The sequence below is a fragment of the Tauraco erythrolophus genome, chromosome 26, assembly GCF_009769465.1.
Source record: "Tauraco erythrolophus isolate bTauEry1 chromosome 26, bTauEry1.pri, whole genome shotgun sequence".
Classification (NCBI taxonomy): Eukaryota; Metazoa; Chordata; class Aves; order Musophagiformes; family Musophagidae; genus Tauraco; species Tauraco erythrolophus.
This window is the reverse complement of record NC_141490.1, coordinates 6347423-6372861: the sequence shown is the minus strand read 5'-3', so window position 1 is coordinate 6372861 and position 25439 is coordinate 6347423. Positions and strand designations below refer to the sequence as shown.

Below are 25439 nucleotides of genomic sequence, written 5' to 3'. Positions count from 1 at the left end.
GACTAATGTAAAACAGCCCTCCTCACCTGAGAAATGCTTAGGACAGAGGTTTCAACATCTGGAAGGACAGGCTAAAAATATTCAATCCCTGAAGTCCCATGGTCAGGGTTTTAAAAAGTTTTTGGGGACTTACAAACAAATACCCAGTATCACAACAGGGATTTTCAAACACAGGGGCAGGAGACTGCAGCCAGACTGCCACGGGCATAATGTGAAACTTTACCTTAATTTACTATTCGATACAAGGATGCAGTAACTGGTTTTGTTGAGCAAAATCATAGAATCATAGAATGGTTACGGTTGGAAGGGACCACAAAGATCATCCAGTTCCAACCCCCCTGACATGTGCAGGGACACCCTCCACTACACCAGGCTGCCCAAAGCCCCATCCAACCTGGACAACAAAGGCAGAAAATTCCATCTTAAGAAAGGAGAAGCATACACATACTCTGAAAACAGATTTTGCATTGGGTAGGATCCAGCTTGGATGCTCCACATAGATATATCCCATTAACAAAGACGAGACCAGTTCTTCTCTCTTTTTTTTTTTTTTTTTAATGTATATAAAACACACAGAAGTGTATATGTGTGTGTCAGAATTTGGTCCTGAGAGACATCTGTATGAAGAACTGTAGCTTTTCACAGGAGAAATGCTGGTAGCACTTACTCAGTAACTGTTCTCTTGGTGTTTGAGCTTCAATCACACGAGACAAAACTATCAGTATATTGAAGAACAAGTCTTTAAGACAAAAAACAATCATACAAAAGGTTTTTGAATGTTTGGCTCAAAAATCCTACTGCAAGCAATCTGTGGTTTTTCCTATGGACCATCACAGGCAGACAGAACCAGCAAATCATACTTTAGATGTTACTAGTCTGAGTAAGACATTTGCTTCTGTGAAAATATATTCCACTCTCCTCTCCCCACAAACCACCCAGGATGGGGAGTCCTGTCTGTTCTTCCTACTTGGATCCCGTTTTTTCCTGGCATTCTCCCCGCTGCCCTTGAAGCACTTATTATTGCAACCACGCTTCCGGCCGTGGAACGCTGGAAGGGGTGGCCTCCAGAGCTTTGCAAATCCTCTTCTTCCAACAGAAGATACCCAGCTTGGATCTCCTGCAAGGCAGAGCTGGGAGGTACAAGTGGCATACATTTGCGCAAACGCCTTCATCTAGTACATCACAGACCTTATTCTATCCATCAAAAGGAACACAGCAACGGCTGCCTCGAACAAAAAACAGGAACAGGGCAAAGTACTGTGCATCCTGTACAACAAAGCCCCGTGGCTCAACCCACTGCCAGTGTGGGGTGTGCAAATGTGAGCAGAAAAATGGAGAAAACCCATGCTTGGACCACGAGAGCATCCTGCTTCGAGAACAGCCTTAGAAATCTACCTAAGTTGTGGCAGAAAGAGGCTTCCTTTGCAGGATGTTGGCGTTATCCCATGAAAAGCAGGACAACAGTCTGTCTATGTTTAAGGGTCTATCACGAGATCTAGTCCTAAGGTTTTTAAAAAATCACTTGTGCTTGCATGGTCTGCCATTTCTGTTTCAAACACCTACCTTTGATAATGGAAATGAACAACAAAATCCACACGAGATGGCTGGAGTTTAAGGTCTCCCTTAGAACTAGAACATTTGCACAACTGCTCTCTTGTTCCCTCCTCGTCATTCAAAATTTCAGAAAAAAAAAACAAGATGTTTGCAGTGTTGAAGTAGTGCAAATCTCACACTGTAATTAATTTTCTTTCATTTTTTCAGATCAAAAGCTTAGACAGCCCATTCTTTTATAAAGTTTAAATACGTATGCAGGTAGTTGCTGCTGTAATGTCACACAAGTGAAGCCAAACCCAACAAAAAGGCAGATTTTCAGCCTATTTTACAACTCGACAAAACACTCTAGGTGGATTGGACTACTTCAACCTTTCTGCAGGATCTTACTTCTGTTGATTTATTCTCAACACACATAGTAACCCCTTTCAAACGTGTTGCAGACCTTGTAAATTCTTTGCTTATCCTCCTGGAGCATAGCAAGGATTGCAAACGCTGCCAACGGACCTCCACAGCCTACAGGTACAGCATCAACTCCTCGAGGTCCCAGACATTCCCTGTGGTCCTCCAAGGCCCACGGTCATTGTCAAGGCTTGCAATTACTGTTGACAGAGCTCACAAGGTTCACAGGTACAGTCCTCACTTCACCCCTCCCAGGATTTTATCCTTCTCTGTTTCCTACAGAAATAAAAACAGTCTTTAACAAAACCAAATCCTCCTATCATCAGCTCTTTCCAATGAAATTTAAAACCCTACCTTTGTCATTTGCTAGTTTTCCTGTTTAAATTTGTCCAAAGAAATCAAAAGAATCCTATCTTTCAACTTTTCAGAAACACTTGGAACAGCTCTTTATATTTTCCCACTTCTTTTTAAGAGCTAATAATCTGGATTAATTTTTTGAAGTCTCTAAGTAGAAGAAAAGCTGAATATAGAGACTTAAAAAAACCCCTTTTGACCTCAAACAAAGCTTGTATTTCACAAGCTGACTTGCAGCAGAAACGTGTCACAAATACAACTTCAAAAAAATTTTTTTTCAACCTTATCTGGGAAAGTTTTACAAAATAGGCATCAAACAACAGTTCTCTTTACACCACTAAAATTATACTTAGGGATGGGAAAGAGTGGGATAGAATTTCCTTAGTGTAAATGCTGAACTGTAGTCTGCCAAACACAGCTAAGACTGAGCTGGATGTTTTAAAAGTCTGATGTTCAAAAGCTTTGGCTTGTTGTCTGCTACAGAGTGAAATGACAAAATAAATGTCTTTTCATGGATCACACAACACACAGATTGTATCTGTACAGTCCAAACCGGGCAAGGCACAGTAGTATACAGCATTCAACCCCAAATTCAACCAAAAGCTAAGTTTTTTTAGCTTATTTCTCTAAGGTCTGTGATCTAAAATTACCAGGACGGCCAAACGCCCTTGCTCTTCACCATGCCAGCCAATTTTGCAGCAAATCACAGATGTCTTAAAGCCTTTAAATTTATATGGGTTTAGCCTTCATTAAGGGAATTCATCTTCTCTGCAGCCACCTGAGAAACCCAGGAGATTCTTGCAAGCTGCTGCAGTAGGCTCTACACCAATGCTAGTAGCATATCCGAGAGACGAGCAAAACTAAATTTGTTTTACAGGTTTTTTCTGCCTCCTTCAGTACTTTTGGCCTGATACAGATGCGTCCTGCCAAAATCTCTCTCCACTGCACTATCATTCCATGAGCTATTTCACACCTCCTATTCAACTCTAATGTGGAGCCAAACCCATCCAGACACCGCTGGCATCCGACGCGTGACAGAACGGAATCTTTCCCTGGACATTAGGAGAGGCCGTGAGATGTCAAGGGTGACGTATCTCCACGGTAGAAACGATGCTCAGCTGTGCAGCTCCTTCCATGCCTTTCCATTCATTGAATCCAGATGCCAGGAGTTTCTCAGCTTTGTAAGTATCTGAGAGACTGGGATGTAGACTAACACGCGAGAGGTGAGTCACAGACTCGGGGTGGGGAGAAATCCTAGCGAGCCAGCAGGATTACTTAATAAAAAAAATAAATAAAAAAAAAAGGTGACTGGTTCTATGCCCACCCTTTAAAGTGGTGAGGTCAACTCCCAGCGTTTTAGTTTAGTAAAACACTGAAAAAGAAGGTAACAGAACTTCTCAGCAGCTGGCGATGGTTCACGGCCTCCGGATCTTTTGGACAGCACCTCAGTTAAGTCTTTCTGCAAAGCAATCCCTTCTTTAGCCAAGGCACAGAACTCACTGCGTTGTCCCCACACACATCACATCTCTGTATTCTCAGAAATATCCCTGCAAAGCACCTGAGAGTCTGACAGAAGTGCCAGGGAAGCTGCCGGGCTCGCTTCGATCCGTGCACCATCACTGCCTCGCACGCTGCGCGCGGGCTATTTGCTACTCCTGGACCTTGTTCCTGCACAAGGATATTTTGGGCAACATGTTGTAGTGGAGGATTTCTCTGCCCATGGCAGGGGGGTTGGAACTAGATGATCTTTAAGGTCCCTTCCAATCCTAACCATTCTATGATTCTACATTCTGCAGGGTTTGAGGACACAACTATACTTGAAGGTGTCCCGTTAATCTTTAGAGATGACCGTAAGGTAGGGAGAAAGATCATCAGTGGTATGCTTCAGGGTTAGAGAAAAACTGGTCTATAAAACATTGGCCCACCCAAAATAGTCAGGAAAGAACACGAGGTTCATCTCTGCATTAAGCACTGTGAATGCAATCCCAAAAAACATAAAGAAATTCCAATTTCCCAATGTCCCCTGAAAAATCTCATTCTTGCTCACTGTACTGCTGTGGGCTGGGACACAGACATGTGTCCACCATCAAATTTTGCAGCGCTGCGTGGCAGCTTGGATTCCTGCTCGGAAAAGCGGTTGTTTTCTATGAAACTGCTTACAGCTGGGTCAGAACAGCACGAGCAAAATGCCCAAACACAGGCAATTTTGATGATGCTCACTTTCAGCCTCTCCTCCCCCTCCCAAGAGCACTATTTATAAGTACGTACATTTACACACACGTGCATGCTGACAACAGAGAGGAATTATTCTGTGTGTTTCTATCAGCTTGTGCCAGGCTCCACCTTCGAAACAGGGCAGGATGCTTCGCTCCTTGGCTCTCAGAACACCCTGCACCAGTGGGCACACGGAGGCAGGGCAGAAGAGCGAGTACACTGCAACTTCACAACCTTCTCCGTGCGTACTAACGGCACTAGGCTGGTACAATCCGACAGCAAACACTTCCCTACTCCAGACAATTCACATGTAGGCAACACAGGCCTGCCTATTCCATACATTTCCTGAGAAATGTCAGCAGAATCACGTCGAGGGCTCTAAAAGAGGCAGACATCACAGTGATTCCCATGAATGTTCGGCATAATTTGACAAAATGGATGCTCAAGAAGTGCCAAGATGAATGATGGAAAGAATTGCTGTGCTAAGATCAGAGAAATGACCAAAGGCAGGCATTGCTCAATCTCTCTCAACCAAATTTGTCAATGCAAGGTGTTTTCTACCAACACCAATTGCATTCAACGCATTAAAACACGACAACTTATTAGGTAGCGCTTTACGAAGTCACCATTGCCGTAGGAGCTGTGGTACAAACTGGGAGATTTCTCTGCTCCAAGCATTTTGATAACACAGTAGCAGAGGCAGTGAAAGAATTTCAAACCAGATGTCTGGAGACTTAACTGGGAACGGATTGAGAACCTCCATCTCCCAGCTGCCAGCAGCACGCCTTGACCAACAAAAACGCTGGCCGGCGTTCCTCCCTCACGTACCTCCTCCATGCATCTGGTGTGTCCGTGTGTCCGTGCACGCTTCCCCCCCGACTGACGGACGTACACGCAGTCGGAGCACGCACGCTTGTGTCTCCGGGCTCCTCGTTGTGCAGCTCTAGCCAGGATTCAAGGAAGTGTCCAAGGCCAGGTTGGATGAGGCTTTGGGCAACCTGGTGTAGTGGAGGGTGTCCCTGCCCATGGCAGGGGGGTTGGAACTAGATGATCTTTGAGGTCCCTTCCAACCCAAACCATTCTATGATTCTATGATTATTTGCTTAACAGACTCCTTTTTCCTCCCCTCTTTTTCTTTTCTGGAAACGAGCCGGTCGCAGCACCACAGACAGCATCCTTTGGAGGATGGAGCTAGTGTGGAAGTGGGGAAAAAACCCACTCCATGCCGCAGGAAAGGGTTGTATGGAAATATTCCGAGGCCGTGTTACCAAACCCAGTGCAATGCAGCCTGCGAAACGAGGCGAGGGGAGAAAACGTGGCGTTTACCTGACACGAGATCTGGACAAGGTAGACCAGTTCCTTGGATTCACAGCCGTTTCTCGTTACTTCATTCTGTTCCTCCGGCAGCGAAAGCTACACCAAGGGAGCGGGGAGGGGGTGGAGAGAAGAGGGAGAGAGAAAGACCAGGTCAGTGAGCAGGGATAAGCCAGGCATGTAGTAACACATAAAGCACAACATTCACATCGACTTGCTCCAAGACATGCTGAGTATCAGGGAATCAGGGAAGTCCTTGTCTGTCTGGAGTTGTCAGACAGAAAATATTCGGCGTTCACGGCTCGCTCAGAATGCCACTGGATCTTGGCACCTCGCTTGAGTTTAGAAATCAAAATACGGTTCAAAAAGAAAACAATCACAGGAAGGCAAACTGTTCAAGCCAGGGATTAAACCTCTAGTTTAGAAGTCTGCAAAATTAATTGCTCGCTGAAAATATCTCTATAAATATTCATGTATCAGATAACAGTGATTTCCCCCCCTCCTACCTCGATTTTGTTCCTTTTTTATTTCCTGTGTTCAGGCAGACGTTAGATAAAACAACATAACTCTTAATTTCAGTGTTGTCAAGCAATTTACCACAGGAGAGAGCTTTATGGCACCATTCATCACATCAAGTCATTAAATACAAGATCAGACGTGCTTTTTTCCAGAGCAGTGAGGAGAGGTTTAACCGTGTCATTCCTGTACATGTACCAGTCCTACTACGAGTCCTGCTACTCCCACTAGTCTTGGCATCCTGTCCTTAAACCAGCCTACATTTAAATGATTTACATTTAATGAGCAGAAATGATGTCAGCTTAAAACCAGAAAGCACTGAAGAAGAGGCCATGACGAAGGTCTTTTGGAACGACGCTTTCTCTCTTGGAAAAGAAGTACGTAAAAATTGAAGTCTGTAAAAAAATTATGGTTAGCTAAGGCCAAAAAACCCCAACAACAAATGGAAGCAGAAATAAACATCAGAGCGAGGAGAAAAATCACAAATCGCTGTATTTTCATGAATGTAAGCGAGAGAAAAATCAGAATCATGTGATTAGAGGGAGACACAAGGCAAAATTCACTTATCTGTAAATGACCACTGATACCCAGAGGGATTTTAACTTTGCATTTTGCCAGTTTCTCTCTCCTCTTTGTAAGGAAGTTGCAGAGCACGCAAATTCAGCACTCTTCCTTCAGCAGACACAGCATCCTGAATACTGATTTCTTCTCTGATGGTTGTACACAGGACTGCAGATAATTAAAAAGACTTCTGGACCAAAGAAAGTCTTTGGATTTCCATCATGAAATGTATTTAGAGGAAGAGAGAGAGCACGTGCAAATGCTCACCGCCCTCTTGCAGATAAAACTTGCTCCTGCTTTGTGGCGGTCCTTTTTGGAAAGCAAATACAAATTTCCCATCAAAGGATTTGTACCAGAAATCAAGCTGGCATTCTCAATCTTCACTGCTGCCTAACAGTGTAGAGCAGTTTAAAAAAATTGTACCCATCTGGGGACATCTAGGAGCCTTCGCTGAGGCTGCTCGTCACACGACTAGAAGGATGTAGAAAGTCTTAAAACACTGTGCAAGTTCTTGAAGATGAAATCCACTCCGTGTCACCTCCATCTGGACACTGTCCTCACTCCTGTCACAAATCACCTCTCTAGAAAACCCATGAAATGTCTCCTGCAGCTTCTCCAGCACCACTTCCTCAGGACACTCTCTTTTCCAGCTTCTGGACAGCCTCTTGCTCCACCTATACGTCCTCCCTTCAAAGCTCTCTTCTGTAAGGCTTTCCAGCAAGAACTTTAAAGATTTTTTTTATGCACGCTCACATCCTAAGGTTGGTGTGGAGCACAGTCCCAAAGAGAAATCCTTCTAACTGCTGTGGAGGACCTTTGACAAGGTGAGCAAAATTCCACTAAAAAAACCTGCATTCCAGAAAGAGGCAATTTTAAAGGTTTTTAAGAATGACTTTTCTGTGTGTGTAATGTGATTTTCTGTGGGTGCCATTAACGTGATTAAGTACGACCATTATTTATTTCTGCATTGCACACTCCCCCCACACTTTATCATCATTCTTTGCGACCAAATTTCACATTTAAAGTGCTGCCAAGTTTCAAAACTAACTGACAGTCAAAAAAAAACCAAAATAACAAAGCATGCAGTAAAGGAAAGCTAGTACATGGCTGGAGACATTTTCCACAGTTGTCAGGTAACAAGGAGCTCCAGTTCAATTAAACGTGGGTTTCCTACTCGGGGAGAAAAGTTTCCATCCTTTAATCTTCCCTATGCTTTTTTAGGATGCACAGGCTTACTCCATCAATCCACAATGAAATTCCAGGCCTTGCCTTCCATAAGTATATCAGCACTAAAGCACGTCACCACGGGCTCCGCGTCGCTCCGGCAGGCTCCGTTTTCCTGAAAAAGCCAGCAGCCAGGCAACGGGATCACCAGCATGCAACTACAGCAGCTCCCTAAACACACTCCAAGCCTGATTCTGTGCAACACAACACGAGGTAGAAAAAGGTACGGGTCAAGTTAAGACAAAGGTTGAATTGCATCACCTTTTACATACTCTCTCTACCTCTCACATAGTTTGTAATTAATTTACACCAGTTTGGACTTGAGTCAAGCCAAGTCTGGACATGAACTCTCCAGAAATAGCAAGTGAATCATCCGTAGGCGTGAGGTCCATGTGTGTAGGATGACTAAGTTGCAGCAAACTTTTCATTTGAAGGAGCATATCTACCCGAGGATTAACCTACTGACTTACATCCACCAACTTTACACCCCCGTAGTTAGTTTCCACTTCGATGCTTCTGCATGTCCCCACTTAGACAAACTCACTGCAGTGAGGAGTGACATTTTAATTCCACTGTACTGCCATACATACATGCAACTGTCTTAGTTCAGGGTAAAGCTGTAAAACTAAATGACTGCTCCTCTTCCTGCAGCCAGCCTCGTGCCTACTGAGAGCCAGAGCGAGTAGAATTTTGTAATTCCAAAATCCATTGGTTTTATCCTGTGATGTAACTGTCCTCGCAGCAAAACACCCTGGAAGATTCATATTCGTTTACGTTCCCTGTTCCCCACGTGGCACAATTCTTGGTTTGCTCTGTTAACAGACCTGCATTAATGCTCTTCCAAAAATTTTGGATGTCATGCTGTTTAAGAGCCCTTCCTCCCGCAGCATCTCTTGGAAACAAAACACCCTACAAAGTACAGGTGCACCTGGGTCTGATTTGAAATCCAGGGAGCGCAAAGCAAAGGCCTCTCTTGACTTTAGTGGGCTCTGAACATGACTCACAGGCAGAATTTGGTTGACTCCAAAAGGATTTTTGTCTTCTTAGAGGACAGACCAAAGACAGCAGGGTCTCAAGGATACCCCTGTAACAGCTCCAGTGTGTACCATCTGAGATAGCCGAAATAATCTGTAAATAGTACTTATAGTAACCCATTAAAGTGTTAAACAGCACACTTTTTATGTATGGTTTGATACATAATCTGAAGTGTTCATTTTCTACATCCAAAAGAGCTGTCAAACTTCCCGGACCCGATAAAAAATCATGCTGCAATAGGTTGTGGCAGGTTTATTTATTACTGGGGTATGTATGCTCAGCTCCCACCATTAGATATGACTGGCTTAATCAATTAGGTTGATGGTATCCTGAACTTTTCAGTGGCAGCGTTTTAGGATACACAAAGAAAGCCCTAAAGACAGCCCTATGAACACATCCCACTTTACACAGGTGTACGGATGACGCAGACTGCTGTAAACATTACATCAGGGTATCGTGCAAATTTGCCTTTACACAGCTAGAGATGAGTTTGTGAGCCTCCACTCTGCCTTTCTGCACACACCCACGAAGACCTGATGAGGGTTTTAAATCCCCGAGCAGGCAGGCAATTTCTCCTCTACCAGCACATCCACGCTACGTCGCTTTGTGCAGCTGACTAGGAAGAGCTGGAGTTGCTCATACAAGGATCTGCCAAATGATGGGTAACTAAAACGACAGGACGAGAGGGAACGGCCTCAAGTTACGCCAGGGGAAATTTAGGTTAGATATCAGGAAGAATTTCTTTCCAGAGAGGGTTGTGAAGTATTGGAACAGGCTGCCCAGGGAGGTGGTGGAGTCCCCATCCCTGGAGGTGTTTAAAAACCGTGTGGATTTGGTGTTGAGGAACACGGTTTGGGGACCCTGACAGTGCAGGGTGAGTGGTTGGACTCGATGATCTTGAAGGTCTCTTCCAACCAGACGATTCTATGATTCTATAATAAACAGAAGAGCAGCAACGACTTCCAAAAGCAAGAGGCCACTATCAACAGTAGGTTTCACCTGGCTGTCTTGAAAGACAAAATTAAGTCATGTACCTTGCTCATACACAATTTTGCCAAAAAGAGCAGTGCTTGCTAGCCAAGAATTTATTGATCATATACACGGGCAGGACTAGCTGAAAAACGCATCTTGTTCATGTGGTCTTCCCTCTGTCTCCGAAAAAGCAGCTCACCCCGAGTAAGCTAGGAGATACAGGCAGTGATTACAGGAGTCTCCAGCAGAGGATAATTCCTTGGTTATTCCTCTTGTACAGATAAACAGCTACCAAGTAAACTGGAGGGTAAGTTACAACACGGCACATTCAAAAGTCTTATGCAAAAGCCCAGTAGTTTTACAGGGCACAATTCTGCCCGTGCGTGCATTTATCTTCCAGAACGAGGGGTTAACCAGAACAAAACAATCTCATCCGTCCTCTCCAAAGTGGCTTTGGAAGCTCCCTTCTGCTCTCCCTCCAAGAATAATCCTTGCATCCAAGTCTGGCAGATCTGGGCTCGGAGCAAAGCCGCAGGTGTTTTAAAGACTCATTTGTTTGTCTGGAGCTCCGTCATTTCCAGCCTCCTGGGAACCTGTCTGGGAAGCGCACGGGATCTGCCACGTTCCCCGCACAGAGATCCAAAAACCACGGGCTGGTGGCTGCGGAGAGGACTTGGATTGGAGCAGAGGCAGCTCTTAAGTGGCCTTGTTTCACCAGCATGTCTCACTCGTCAGTGTGACCACAGTCAGGGAAATCATGAAAAACACAACTTTTGAGATTCGTACATTTTTATGCTATATATGCTCCTCTTATAAACCACCAACACTTTTAAAAAACATTTTAAGGAAAAGCACTATGTAAACCTGTAGCCAAGAGAATGAAAGCACCAAATCCTCACCAGGCAGGAGCTGGGTTTGCTTGGCAAGGTCAATGGGGCTGTCCCCGCTCCTCCCAGCCACACCGCTGACTCCCAGATGCCAAAGTAAGCTCCTTTAGATAGCTTTGGCTTTAATTTCTCTGTCTCCTGTGTTTGCCAAGTGATGTTAGCTCCATCAACCAGCTCTCCTGAATGAAGAAAGGGAGATCTGCGCAAAGCTCACAAAGTATACATTAGATTTGCCTACGAAATTCAACTTATTTCAACCTCTGCTTCACAAAGCCCTGGACATTTGCTCTTCATCTTGCTCACATACACACACCTCAACAAGTGAGTAACACAGAGCTGTTGGCGGAGAGCTGGGCAAAGAAATCCTACGTGGGAAATTCCTACAAAGGAATCCTACACCAGGAACCTGCCTCGCTTCCAGTGACATAACTCATTTTGCACAGTGTTGTTATCTAAAGCTTAAAATCTTACGTGCAGATAAGAAAAAAATTTAAAATTAATAACAAAAGAGAAGAACAAAACAGAAAATAAAATAAATTAAAAAAAAACCCCAAATCTCCCTCCCCAATGGAATTAGAGTTAGGGTTAGATTTTAATGTGGAAGGCATTAAATAATTAAATGATAATTAATTACAGAATGAAAACTGTAGCCTAGAAAAATATGCTTGATTCCTTCTCCCTTCAAATGTTCTCCCTATCTGTTTCCAAAGAGAAGGAGAAACTCCAAACCTGCCTGCACTACCTGTGCTTTAACTAGTCCACCAAGAAGCATCTCATGTCAGAGGTGTGGAGCTGGGACATACCCTGGGAAGACCACTCCAGAGAGCAGCAAAACCCCGTGGAATAACTCTTACGACCTTTTGGAGCCCATTTCAATATTCCACACAGCATCCCCCAAGCTCTCCCCTAAATTCCTCTGAAAACGATGCGCTAATTGGAAGCCAGTAGAAAGCCAAAAAAGTTTATGCATTACTGTATCTGCACGCTGGTGACTGGCTCCTGGAAAAAGTTTTAGTGACACGACGAGTACATAATCGACACGTTATTAAGCCACAGGGAGCAATTAGTAGCTTTTCCAGCCAAATGTAAGCACAATCCCACATATCCATATCCAAGCCTGAGCTGCCAGATACGTTTCTGGCATCTCATACCAAGATGCTGACAGAATCACGCCTGACCCTGACCCTGAGCAGCAGGTGCATCCACCAAGGTGTTCCTGAACATACGGTCCTGCCCGGAATTCGGTTTGATCTGCACAAAACAGGTGAAGCAACAGCCAAATTGCACATATCTGTGCGTGGTGCAACGCAAACGCACGTTCTCCTCATGGGAAAAATGCATTTCATGGCCAATCAAAGTAATTAAGTCCATTAAATGAACACAGCTGCTCCCGACGGATTAAGAGGAACTTTGCAATGTTCATCCCAAACACAGCGCGCATCCGTAGAAACCTCGAGGAGAGAAGAGATGGCAAGAATTCTCGAAGAGGTCTTTCGCCAGGAGTTTGAAGTCAGTGGAAAAGCTGATGCTTTTCCTGGCAGAGCACGTGTCATTGTTCCAAGGAAACCTGGTGATCTTTTTATGTTTTTCCGAGATGGAATTTAAGGTTAACTCCCTGGCAAACGCAGCCAGACACATGCAAGTGAAATTTCTGCCGCTCAAACTCAGCCATAGCAAAAGCTCATTAAGTTTCCAAACCAATATTACATCTGATAATTTTTCCTGACGGACTTTTTTTCCTTTTTTCTTTCTAAACTACCACTTCTAACGCCTCCTTGATGTCTGTCCTCTTCTTAATTTATGGTGTTTGTGCAAATCAGCAAATCAGACGAGGGAAAAACCACAGGACAAATGCCACCTTTATGCATCACTTTGGAATGTATGTATTGGGTGAAAAGTATGTCTGATGGCCAAGAGCAAGAAACACGAGGCTAATTTTCCTGTGAAATATTGCTATGTTTTATTAAAAAAAAAATATATATAATTCTAGGGGCTAAATATCCTTGGGACAAATCCTGAAGAAATTAAAAGCCTTAACACTGATCAAACTCAGAGATGCAAACTGATTATAAGAAAATGTTTTTATTACCTCTCTTAGCTCCAGTCTCCTAATAGACAATACTTTCACTATAATACTTTAATATATTGTCTCCTAATAGACAATACTTTCACTAAAATGACCCTGGTGATTCAAACACCACTGCATCTTCCTTTAGTTGAGTCCATTACTTACATCAGTGCGTCTTGTAACGGGGCACCTTCAAGACCTGTTTTTTGACACATTTGAAGCTCTTATTTTATTCTATTTGAAATTTTAGGTTGGCAAATCTTTTTACGCAGGGAAACGTTTTCTAAGTAATTACTTTGACAGCATAAATGTGTTTATCTGGCCTTTTTTTTTTGCTCTCTCCAGATTTATCTTGGTAAACGTACTAATTATACTCCCACACAGTTCCCCATCTTCTCCTGCTTTCTCCTTTTCATACTGAACTTCAGAGCAGGAAAAGAACATTTCCAACACAGCAGCTTCGTTACCCAAGAATAAATATCCTGAAGTAATGATGAAAGTAAAGACAAGAAAGACATCTTTAAAGAATATTTTTATATCCGAAACTCCGTTTCTTCGCCCGGGTGAACGACAGGCAAGCAAAGTGCTCCCAGGGCGACCAAATTTTCATGTCATTTTTGTGAAATGCACATGGTACCACAGTGCAGAAGCATCGCAGAGATTAATCCTGGCCACACAAGTTTGCTAATATGGGTACCGAGGGTCACTGCGTAGTTCAACTTTGTATTTGGATGCTGAAATTCAACCCAAACGCAGTAAAAACGCAAAATGTTCCCATGAAGGTATCCTGTTTTCCCCCCAGGGATTGAGTACGACAGAAAACATCACTGGAACATGTAAGCAGGATATTTGCAACAGAGGTGAAATTAAATGCTGGCTTAAATTCTCCTCCTAGCAGCCACACGTTCACATCAAATCGCAGGTGTACTCAGAAAGCCGAATTTTATGCAAGTCCAAGCACTAAGTAAATCCAAAAGGTTGTGGGATGTGTATTTTGCCTGCAGTTACTTTCAGAACTATTTTCAGCTTGCAAGTCACATGAGACAATTTTTTCCTAAGGAAGCACGATTATTCAGCAGTCAGCATCCTTTCAACTGAGCCTCACCTTCAAGACCAATAAATCCCACCGTCATTTATAAATATGCACAGCCAGAGAAAAGGGCAGATACCAACTCCACAGCGGGATCCTTGAGGTGCTTTAATCATACTGGCTGCAATAATAGTCCCATATGTGCCTTCTATGAGCAAGATCAGGCCTCCTTGGGGTGATTTTGTTATTTTGTTTTTAATATAAGCTTCCAATGAGGTCGCTCACGCACGCTGCGCATCTCGGTACTGCTGAGACAGGCTGGAACAGCTGTGACGGTCCTCGAGTTCCTTCACAAGTGACATCATTTTAAGATGGCAGAAAAAAGGGACATCTCATGAGATTTAATTACTCCTGGACTTGGCATCTGATTTACAGGTTGATTCCAGAATGTAATGCTGGACCAAAGGTTCCTAAGGCTGTTCCCACTGCTGCTCCCAGGTTTTTGCTAGTGGTGTGCCCTTAGAGCAGGCAACTGCCCTTGCTCATGCAGTGCAAAAAATACATCCCATAGACAGCAGACAGAAAAATATATGGCACCTACGTGCAAAGCATTGAATTTTCAGTCTTCAAGCTGAAATTCAATAACAACTTTTAACACTGACTGAAGTTACCAGCATCAGTCTGACAGGTGTTGATTTCCACGACATGACCATAGCTGAGAAGGATGATGTTCTCTTGTGCTGGATACCACCTGGCTTACAACATGTTGCTCACTAGATGCTGGTGTACGTGGAGGTCCAGAAGCATTCCTTTGCTGGGAAGGAATTGCATCAGTGCAACAACACAGGTCCAGAAGCATCCCCTTGTGGGGAAGGAATTGCAACGGTACTGGGGATGGGGTGCCCACGTAACTTCATGCCAGGAAAGACTCCACCGAAAATACAGCAGCTTCTGACCTGATGTTTTTCAAATTTGCCATAGTGACTAGTGCAGGACAGTTCCACTCTGGGTATTAAAGGTGGTCAATTAGGGAATTAAGGAATATCACTCAACTTAGCCAGCAATACAAAATAAACGTGAAACCAGGCAAAACACCTGCACAGTGCCACGTTTCTGTTGCACGCAGCAAGAGGAGATGGAAAACAATTCCTCATGACCCCTACCCTTTCCATCTCACACGCAGTTTTGGAGAGGTGGATCCTCCCCCACGCCACACTACAACTGCTCTCAGACACGAAGCACAGTTGGATCCAGTTCGTGCCTCTCTGAAGACCAGATCAGGAGTAACCTTGACAGAATTTGACCCGTACTGCAGTCAGAAACGTGCAACTTGGAAAGATCTCCCTTGGAATACCTGATTCCAGGTTGAGCTGCCAACGCAGGCATATGCTGCTGGAGTTTGCTTTAATTCTTAAGCCAAGTATATTTGATGCCTAAGCTTGTTGAGACATAAAATCTCAGAGAGTTGTATTAGAGATAATTTCCCCAGATTTTCCTGTATTAAATTGCAAATGTTTTCTCACGTGGTCTCACCCTTTTATTTCCTTTAAATGTGTAAGAAGGTCAATCTTCATAAGCCACGAAATATTCACAAAAACTTCTTAGATGCAGCCATCAGGGACTCCATTAGGCAAAAACAACTTCTTAGGGTCTGAAAACAGAACGTTTTCATGACATTAAAATATTTGATGTTATTAAAAACAAACTAACGAACATCCCCTCCACGCAGCTGCATGCAGAGAAGTGCCTCGGGCACTCCATGATCAGCAAAGGGGACACAACATCCTGGAACGCTCCGTAAAGCTGAATTTGCCACCTGTGGGTTTTCTGGTTGGAATTGAGTGGGTTTGTCTTTTGTCTTTAAAGCTCAGTATGAACTGACCATTAAGAAACTTCCTCACTTGTGCATTCCAGGCTACAGAAATAATGGCCATAAGATAAATTAGACCCAAAACATCGTTAGCGGGAGAATTTTTCAGATTAAAGCCACTAGCCTGAAAGCTGCTTTTCACCTTAGTTGGGTGAAACCTGGATTTTCTGGCTCCTTCGTATGAAGCAGAATCTATCTTGCTCGTAAGGAAATTTAGGAAGACGTGGGAGAAATAGAGAACTACTACCAGACTTGATGCACGGATTTCTTTCCTGCACGGTGTTTTGCGTCTACGATGACCTCATTTTCTTCTTCTTTTCTCATGGGGGAAACGACTTCCAGTCTCTGGGGTTTCAGAAGACAACAATGAAACACGACACTTAAGCAGTGGCTCTCCCACAAATGTTTACTGTGGACACGAGTGGCTGTACTTTTGCCAGGCACACAACGGGGTAATAAGTTACACATGGTGACAACATGGAAAGTCCCTGTGTTCAGTAACTGTGACCACAGTCGGGGAATCACTGCCAGAGCGTATCTCAGAGTATGGATGGGTGCAGGCAACCGTGTTCCTTCTGCAAATGCATCCTCAAGAGAGCTTATTAGGCCACACCAAACACCACGCTGACCAGGCTCCAGGGCTACAGCAGCCCTGAAGCACAGGAGCAAACGTCCACCTACTCTGCTGCATAGACATCTGCCTCGGGGATTAAGAAATAGAAGATAAATGAACAGGATCTGTCACTGACTCCATCTATTATGACCACCAAGAGACACACCGTGGGATAAAAGACAGTTCTGCTAGCACGTTGGTGATGGAAATCAAAACCACAGCTATTCCAAAGCAAGCCTGTAGGGTAAGCCCAGCCTCAGAGACATGAGTGCATCTGGTTTCAGTAAATACAGAGCCTCTATTATGGCATGTTGCTGATTAAATGATTGTTTTGCTGTTGGGAGAAAACAGAGCATTCCACTTTGACAGGCACAGGGAGGGTGTGTGATGTTTTTGCTCCACAGCCTCAGTATTTTCGGCGAGCGTGCTGAAGCACCGACCCCCTGCCCAAGCATACCTGGCCAACCTCGCCGGAGGGAAGCGTACGGACATCTGGGCTCTCCAGGCAAGGAAAGCAAGCAAGAAGTGAAGTGTAGGCGACAGGAAATGAAAATAATCTTGAGGTACACGAGTTATCACTCTGAAATTAATTTTCCATCGAAAAATATCGCATAAATGAAACGCTTCTTAATAAAATCAATGGCAAAGATGTGTTAAATGACTAAAGGTACAGGTTCCCATTAATATTGCACCGCTGAAAAAACATAATTATAAACACTGCAGCAATTACAGGTTCAGATACCTCCAGGTACAATAAACCAGGATCTGATCAGAGAGGTTTGATTTGGTTTTGATATAAAAGAGTTTGAACACATGTTTGAGTGGGTTTATGGAAAGTGCATCACGCAAACAGCGTTTCCGGACCCAGCTGAGGATTTAGAACTTCTCCTTCCATTTCAAACTTCTGAGATTTGACTCTGATTAAGCTGAAGAGTACTTGTGAGGAGTTTGTCCTCTAGATCTCCATCAAATACTGAGTTGAGCAACCTGATCTAGTTGGAGATATCCCTGTTCCTTGCAGGGGGGTTGGACTAGATGACCTTTGAAGGTCCCTTCCAGCCCTAACGATTCTATGATTCTATGAACTTCTAGTTTTTAAAATGAGAAAGATAAGAAAGATAAAAAAAATGATAGAAAGATAGAAATAAGCAAGCAAAGAGAAAACTCGGGTACTCACGGAAGTGTGTTGTAAGGAATCAATGTTAAGAAAAAAGTCACGAGTCAAACAAATGGATTCCGAATAACTAATTTACATCCCACAGCTGCTGAATTTTCTGTGTGAGAAGCACTGCCATGCAAACTGTGTAGTATTTTGAAAGCAGCTAGTCCAAACAGTCCTCCTTACTCTACTCTGACTGCTCAGCCAAACACAAAACATAAATAAAACACAAAAAAAAGGTTTCCCAGTTTCTTTGACTTATAGCAAATATTAAGATTTTTGAGTAACACCAAGTACTGTATCACCAGCTCTTACTTGTCACACTAAGCAAAAACTCCAATGAAAGGTGTCACTCAGCCTGACACAACTAACAAAAAGAGGGGAAAAAAGTGTGTAAAAGAGATTCTCTTTATTCACATATGCAAATGTGGGTGCAAGGGATAAAAGGCTTAGAGGGCCATATGAAAAGCAGTGAGCAAAGACAGGCAGGAAATAGGAAGTGGTTTAAGTCCAACTCTCCTACACAAAAGACAAGGAGAGCTGGGACAGCACAAAGGGAGAAGTTACGACACATCCTAAAAGCTTACAGTGACTTGGGATTTCCAAACGAAGGAGCAATGGTCATCCTCATAATTATTCTGTAGACGCTTTGTACCAATTTGCACCACTTACTGAGAGCTTGGAATGGCTCTCAACTGCCTGTGGCAGGAATTTCAGAGGTAGGCACGTGAACAAAGTCATTCCTAGAAAGCCCAGATACTGATTTTGCCTGGTTAATAATTTACTGGCTATGAATGAAAAAATGCATGTACTCTTGTAAAACTTGTCTGTCTACTGCATATTTTCCTATGGTTCCTGTCAGCATGACGTCAGAGATGAGTGTTATGTGTCCCTGCACCTGATTAGAGAGTTATCTGAATCTGTTTCACATACATGGATACCTGCATCAAGAAGAAATAATCAATGAAGGTTTACAAAATCACCCAGATCAAAGCTCAGGGTCAATACGCATTCTCTTTATCAATAGATCTTACTTTGTATTTTAAAGATTATTTTTAAAGATGCAGGAAAGATCAAAGAAATACATTCAAAAAAATCTCATTTTAAAAAGAAACCTTGGCTAAACCTACCCTCATAACAAAGGAAGTGTTCTAGGCATTATTAGCAACAGTTTGGAACACATCTAGCACCATAAAATGCAAAACACACTTTTTTTTTATGGGCACCTCATTTCTCTAATTAGTAGAAGATGCACTAGAAGCTTAAAAACGTGTATCTGAGCAGCCATTCACTCCTGCTGAGGTAGGAAACCACTACTGGGATGCTCCCAGTTAATTCCTTATACCTCGTTAATATGGCTTTCGGACTGACTTCCTCAGTGCAGAAAATCTTTCAAAAGGGCACAGGTTAATCTCTGGAAGGAGAGCCACAGTTTGCATCATCCTGAGCTTTAAAATCTGTAATGCATACATAAAAATGCAATAAACTCCCCCTTTAAACTACATCTGACCATTCTGCAAAGCAAACGCTGCCTGTTCAGCTGAAATCTGATTCACCCTTTACTGCCACATTAGCATTTGGTGCCATCCTTAAGGCATTCTTCCAGCTGCTTTTATTTTAGCATCATGATTATTCTATTGTGCCAGGAAACAAAAAGGATCTTATACCAAGCAGAGAGGATCTCTGAAAGGCTGCGTGCTACTTACCCCTGCTACAATGATCTATTCTTTCCATGGATGGGATCCCTAGCCAAGGCCTAACAGTTCCAGGTCTCTCCGGAGCTTCCCAGCAGCTAACTGGAAAAAACCTTCCAGGCATCAGCTCCGAAATGCAAGAACTCCAGGCTAGCAAAATCGAATTAAACTCCCCACGTTCGCTTCACTCCCTCTCTCCTCTCTTCCTGCTGCCGCTGCTTCTTCGGATGGCCGTGCCTAGGAAGAGCATTTGAGATGTGCCTCCACAGCCCCGTCCGCCGTTTCCACACTGCCCATTTCATGCTCAATTTGCACTGCAGGGCAACCAGTGGCGTTCCTTTCTCCCTCGCGCGCTCTCTCCTTGGAAAGGTCCCACAAGACGAGCCGGAGAGTTTAACAAGAGCCAAGAGAAACAGAGAGGGAGGGAATGCATGCAGGGATTGTGTTCAGGCGCGGCGTAGAAGTCTGCTGCTGCAGCTCAAAAGGAGGAAAAAAAATAAAAAAAAAAAAAAAAAAAAATGACAGCAAACTGCCATCACATGCCTGAAAGCCAGCACAGTTTAAGGCGAGCCGATTCCTCATCGCTCGTTCTTTTCCGCTGGTATCGAAACGCTCAGAGCTAAAGCTCCATGAAATTCCTCTCGGGTCCCTGGTGCTGTGCAAACTGCAAATCAATGCAGGATGTGTGCCCTGACGCCGAGGCACAACGCTTCTCTGTTCGCTGCCCGTATTCCCTAAAGACAACAAGTATTTCAATGATGAAAAGTTTGCTGTCGAAATCTTCCCCGTTTAACAGCCCGGGGGTCCGTGTACGACCGCTGAACGAATGATCCTCGGGCATCTGCAAAATCAGATTTTGCAGATCATTCCTCACTGGCAGGATTTGGTCATTCAGCACTGATAACCACCACCGAGAAGATCGCCCCTTCCCCTCAGCCCCCCAGTTTTCGATTCCATCCTCGGCGTGCAAGGTAATTTAACCATTCAAAGAACTAGTTCTAACGAACTCCCCATCATTCAATACCTCTCCTGCAATTTCCCAGCACTTCTGCTAGTTCAGAATATCAAGGTCTAGTCATTTCTGTTCAGAAAGAGGCACTTTGCAAATTACTGACCATCCAAGTGGTTCTAATTATAGCCAGTCTACCCTTGCCTGGCATTTATTTCACCACTGAAGGGAGGGAACACAATTAGCTCCCTCTTCTCACATCCCAGCTTCTGAACTCACAGGTTGAAACGGAAATCTTAATATATGACAGCTTCTTAGCACAACCTCATGCCCTTATTACAATATTTGGCCAAAGAGCTCCCTGTCCATATTCTAGTTTAATTTGCAGCCCAATTCAGGGAAGTTGTAGAACATACAAGACACGGTTAAGTCAGTTCTCAGAAGCTGCAGGTTACTGCCAGCACCTTCATCTTTCACGAACCAGTAAGAGCTTTCACCTTGAACACGTCAGAATTCTGACATGTATTTAATTTCTTATTATTACACTCTCAATGGTGCTCTACTTGAAGCAGCTACTTTGCTTGGGATGCTACAGTCAGCCTCAGAGATGGGCTGGCCAGCACAAAAAAGGACAGTAAATTATCACATAAGCATCTCACGGCGTTAAGCGTGGTGGCTTGTTCCACGAACATCACGCACTAGGGATATCCCATAAGTTCCCATTTTAAGTCTGACTCCGCAGAGTACAGAATTTAAACACTTTTTTTTAAAAAAAAAAACCCACAATTGCACACTCTTCATATTTATTTCCCTAACAAGTGGAGTCCAAGACGCAGTGAGGTGACAGAGAACTATGCTCATTCCAGTCCTGATACCCATTCTCCATCCCACGTGTCATTCTCCCAATTTTCCCTCTTTGTTGCCTACACTGACACAGACTTTAATCTATTTTACATGCTCATTTGTCCATACTCTATGTGGTAGTGCAACACATACATCCTTGATGCCTGGAAAGCATCTTCACGGGACCCTGGAGACAGTTCATCAGTTTTTATTTCTCACCCACGTACAATATAGTACAGTATAGCACCGCATAGTACAGGAACATACACTTTTTTAAAGACTTCTCCATCAGCTGATAGTGATCCCCCTGCCCTTAAAAGTTTCTCTTTGTTCTTTCAGCTGTGAAAATACCCTAGAGAATTTGTAATGCTCAACGCAAGCTGTTTAAAAACTCAAAAATCAGCATTGCTAAAAAAGAAACCCATTTTCTTCCCCCACCCACTCCCCAACACACTACTTCTCCCAAACCTTGGAAAATTCCTTTCCATTAAAGTGTCTTCTTCACTCTTACACTGGAAAACTCATCGGAAGGTGCCACTGGTTGCTGTATTTTCAGGTATGACAACGTGACAAAATTAGCTTCTCATACACATAAATAAATGAGACTACAGGGTGCTGCAACAGCACGAAGAAAACAAACATGACCAAATGAAGGAAGTCAGTGCCTTTAAATTATACAGCCTAAGCCACCTCAAGGACAGCCTTATTTTGTGCAAAACAGGGTAGTAATCAGTAAGCAGCAGCCTTCCAAGTCCTGCTCTCTCTTTACCACCCCTCGGCCCATCTGAAAGCTGACTCCCAATTCCCTCTTGCACCTGGTCTTCTCTGATAAAATTAGAAAGCAATTCCTGACACAGAATTCGTGCCGCTAGTGATGTGTTGTAGACTGGCCTGTCATTGGCACAAAGAGATTCTAGAAAGTGACAATGAAGAAAATCTCTTCTGAGGACGAAAGCATAGTTGTTAAGGCAAACAGCATCCTGAAATGTCCTGTAAAATGCAAGAGAGGAATGTCTGAATGGTGATCCGTAAATTTGCCTGGATTTTACTAGCTAGTAGTATATATTATTCACAAGTACATGGAGCTGAAAAGGATCTTGCCGGTGTTAGACAAGCCTGATTGCAAATTTTGCTCCCCCTTATAAACCAGTTATGCTACTCGCTCACATTATTCCTACCAGATAGCTAATCTCCTTCCAGCAGGGAAAAGAAACACCACCAAATCACCAAAACAGTTCTTAATCCCCCAGTTGACACATCACATTTTAACCAGCTACGATTTGGACTATTCTGTACCTCGACTTTATGAAACGAAATCATTGCCTGCATCCTTACAAACAACAACATCCAGTTCTCATCTGCACAAGCCAAGGACGTGGATAAGAAGCCTGGTTGTGTTTCAAACTCTGAAATGATTTTTTGTTTCATAAGAAACAGCATCAGGATTTATATAGTGTGGCACAGCGAATCTGTGTTTTTAATGGAGAGCACTGATGCTGAAACAAACTCAACTACCTGTCAGGTTTACACACACCTCTAAAGGAATTCTGAAGAACCTCTTTACAACCTGCCTGGTATATTGAGGCACATGCACCCAAGAGCATGCAGAGGGCCCTGCACCACGTAGCTCCAACTCTCCTTGCTTGATTCTACTGCTCCTTTTAAGAGGTTGTTATGCCAAAGCCTTCTGCTCCCAACCAGGCTGAGCTGGGGACCTCTGCAGTCTGCAAAACCCAAGGAGCAGTGACATGGAGAAACATCCAAGTATATATATATATGAAATAGGGCACCACTTTCCCATTTCCTTGGGAATGTGGGTATTATTGGAATCAGTGGTGAGCTAGAACAGTTTGGGAGGTGGGGGAAGCTGCTCATGGAACGAATGGGTAAATGGTGTGAGCTGAAGCCAGGGAGGCTGCTTCTACTCTTACAGGCAGTCTGCTTTCATAAGTTTTGATTTTATTGCACACCTACAATCAGAGAAATATCCCCCCTGTTGTCACAGGCAGAATCTCTATGCCTGGCACCAGGCAGGTGTAAATTTACTTTCTGGTGAGCATGGCAGTCAATATGCCTCACAACCCATCATGTTCGTCCCTCCATTGTAACGTTCTCTAGACAAACAATGCAAGAGTGTCCTTGAACCTGCCTCAACTCCTGCCTGGAGAAATCACCTTCCTCATTCCAACAAAACCAATCGCCGAGCAACACCATCAAAATCCTCAAGTTTCCCAGGAACTCAAACCAAATCACGCTGTTGAACAATAGAGACAATTAGCCAGAAGGGACATAAAGTGTTTTGCCAGAGACAATCTCTTACTACTATCTACAGCACAATCAACACCAGGTATTTGTTCTCCCCCCACTCCCTGCCCCAATGACACAAATTCCCATAAAACTGCAATGCTTACCATTTCAGAACCAGCAGCCAACAAGAGAAACCCAGTCTGTCTCCAAAGGAAACCACCTTTAGTCACTAGTTAATTGGTGAATATAATACCAGTTGTTGGGAAATAGGCACTTTGATATACAAAGTGCACATGCCCACTCTTGTGTGTTATTTGTTACACCACAGGCTGGGTTCAAAAAGGGAAAAGTAAATATCTTCCATGTTACTGTTCCAAGCCAAGCTAACATGATGTAATGATGGGTTTCCATAGCCACATTTGGTATTTCTCAAATACAGTAACTTCAGGGTGCTGATAGGACTCCAGCATGTTCAGTACTTTTTTTTTTAAAAAAAAAATGCTACTGACCTTCCACCTACATGCAAAGTAGCACATTTTTCAAATTGGCCATATGTGGAGCATTTCAAAGCCTATGAATGGCTCCAGCTTAATTTGTTGTTGTTGTTTGGGTCTGTGTTGATTAACACGTGTAAATAAAGGCATCTGGTGTTACCTCTCTCTATTTCCACTTCACACTCTATTAAAATCTGATTTCATAATTAATTGAAACCAAAAGGAGATTATTCAGAGATGAATCCTCTTTGGCAGCCTTTGCCATGCTGAGGTGTAGGCACTACCTGGGGAGATGCAGCCCCCCTCCTGGCAGTATTTACAGTTAAACATTCTGGATATCACACGACGATACCAAAAACAGTGTTGGAAAAAGAAGTGAGTCTTCTTCTTGGGAAGTCTTCTTGGAAAAAGAAGAGACTTCTGCAAGTCACTTCTGTTACACACAAGTGAGGGAGGGATTCTTTGTCATACTGAGAGGAAAAATGATATTCTTCCATGTGCAGAATTTGAAAGAGACAGCTAAGAGATCAAAGCACAAATGAAGCACTCTAATTTCTGACATCAACATAAATGATACAGAATCAGCTCACGACCACAGAAAACTGCTCCTCAGGATGGACACATTATCACTGTTTCTCCTGCCCTTTTCTACTCCCCAGCCCATCCTCACTTCGAAAAACCCCAAGCAATTGTCAAGATGAGATTTTTGAAATTTGGAAGTTCACGGTGCTAAAACTGTATTACGACCATCTCTGCCAAAAGATGCAGCTGCGATGAATTTCCAGAGGACGAGAAGCCTTTGCACACTAGATGGCATTGCACTACAAATGATGGCAGGGACTAGGACACCAGTCTGGTTCCTATGGAAAACATCAGCGAAATTCTCTTTCCTGCTCATGTAGCCCTTTTCCTTCACGAAAATAAGGCTCAGCACAACTGTGTGAATATTTACAGTGTCAGAACAATGGAGATGGCTCTGTAAGAGGAACCACTCGGTGGCTTCGGGCAAAAACAAAGAGGCAGTTAAATTAAAGGAGTTGGTTTATTTCTTTATCTATTTATTTATTTAAAAGAAAAGTGGCTTTGCCACAAAACAAAGCATCCTTTCTTTCACTGCCTGCCACTGGACAGAAGAGGACACTCACTCTGGCTGTTGCAAACCAACGTGCACAAACGCAACGTTCCCCGCGTCGTACGACAGGGACTGGTTTTAGAGTTGGCCCATTCTGGAACTACTTGGGCAGAAAAGCCACTGGAATGGGCCAAGAAGGAGACTGCTTTAGAGTTTTCACCCATCGTTTTATATGCTGGCAACATATGCTAAGGATATAAACCACCTAGAACCTATAATATGTTATTGTTTAAGCTTATTGAGAAATGCCTTCATCCATAGTCAAAAAAAAGACTAAGCTAGTGAATATAAATTTTTTTACAGCTATAAG

The 25439-nt window shown here is 43.4% G+C and overlaps 1 protein-coding gene across 2 annotated transcripts in view; it reads right to left on the bottom strand.

Annotated features, from left to right (window-relative positions):
• Positions 1-25439, bottom strand: part of ARHGAP32 (Rho GTPase activating protein 32) — a 180738-nt gene that overhangs the window by 91208 nt on the left and 64091 nt on the right. For both annotated transcript variants that reach the window (XM_086626940.1, XM_086626942.1), the window contains one exon: positions 5848-5934. In XM_086626940.1, coding sequence (XP_086483066.1) covers positions 5848-5934 — 87 coding nt within the window. The remainder of the gene's footprint in view (positions 1-5847; positions 5935-25439) is intronic.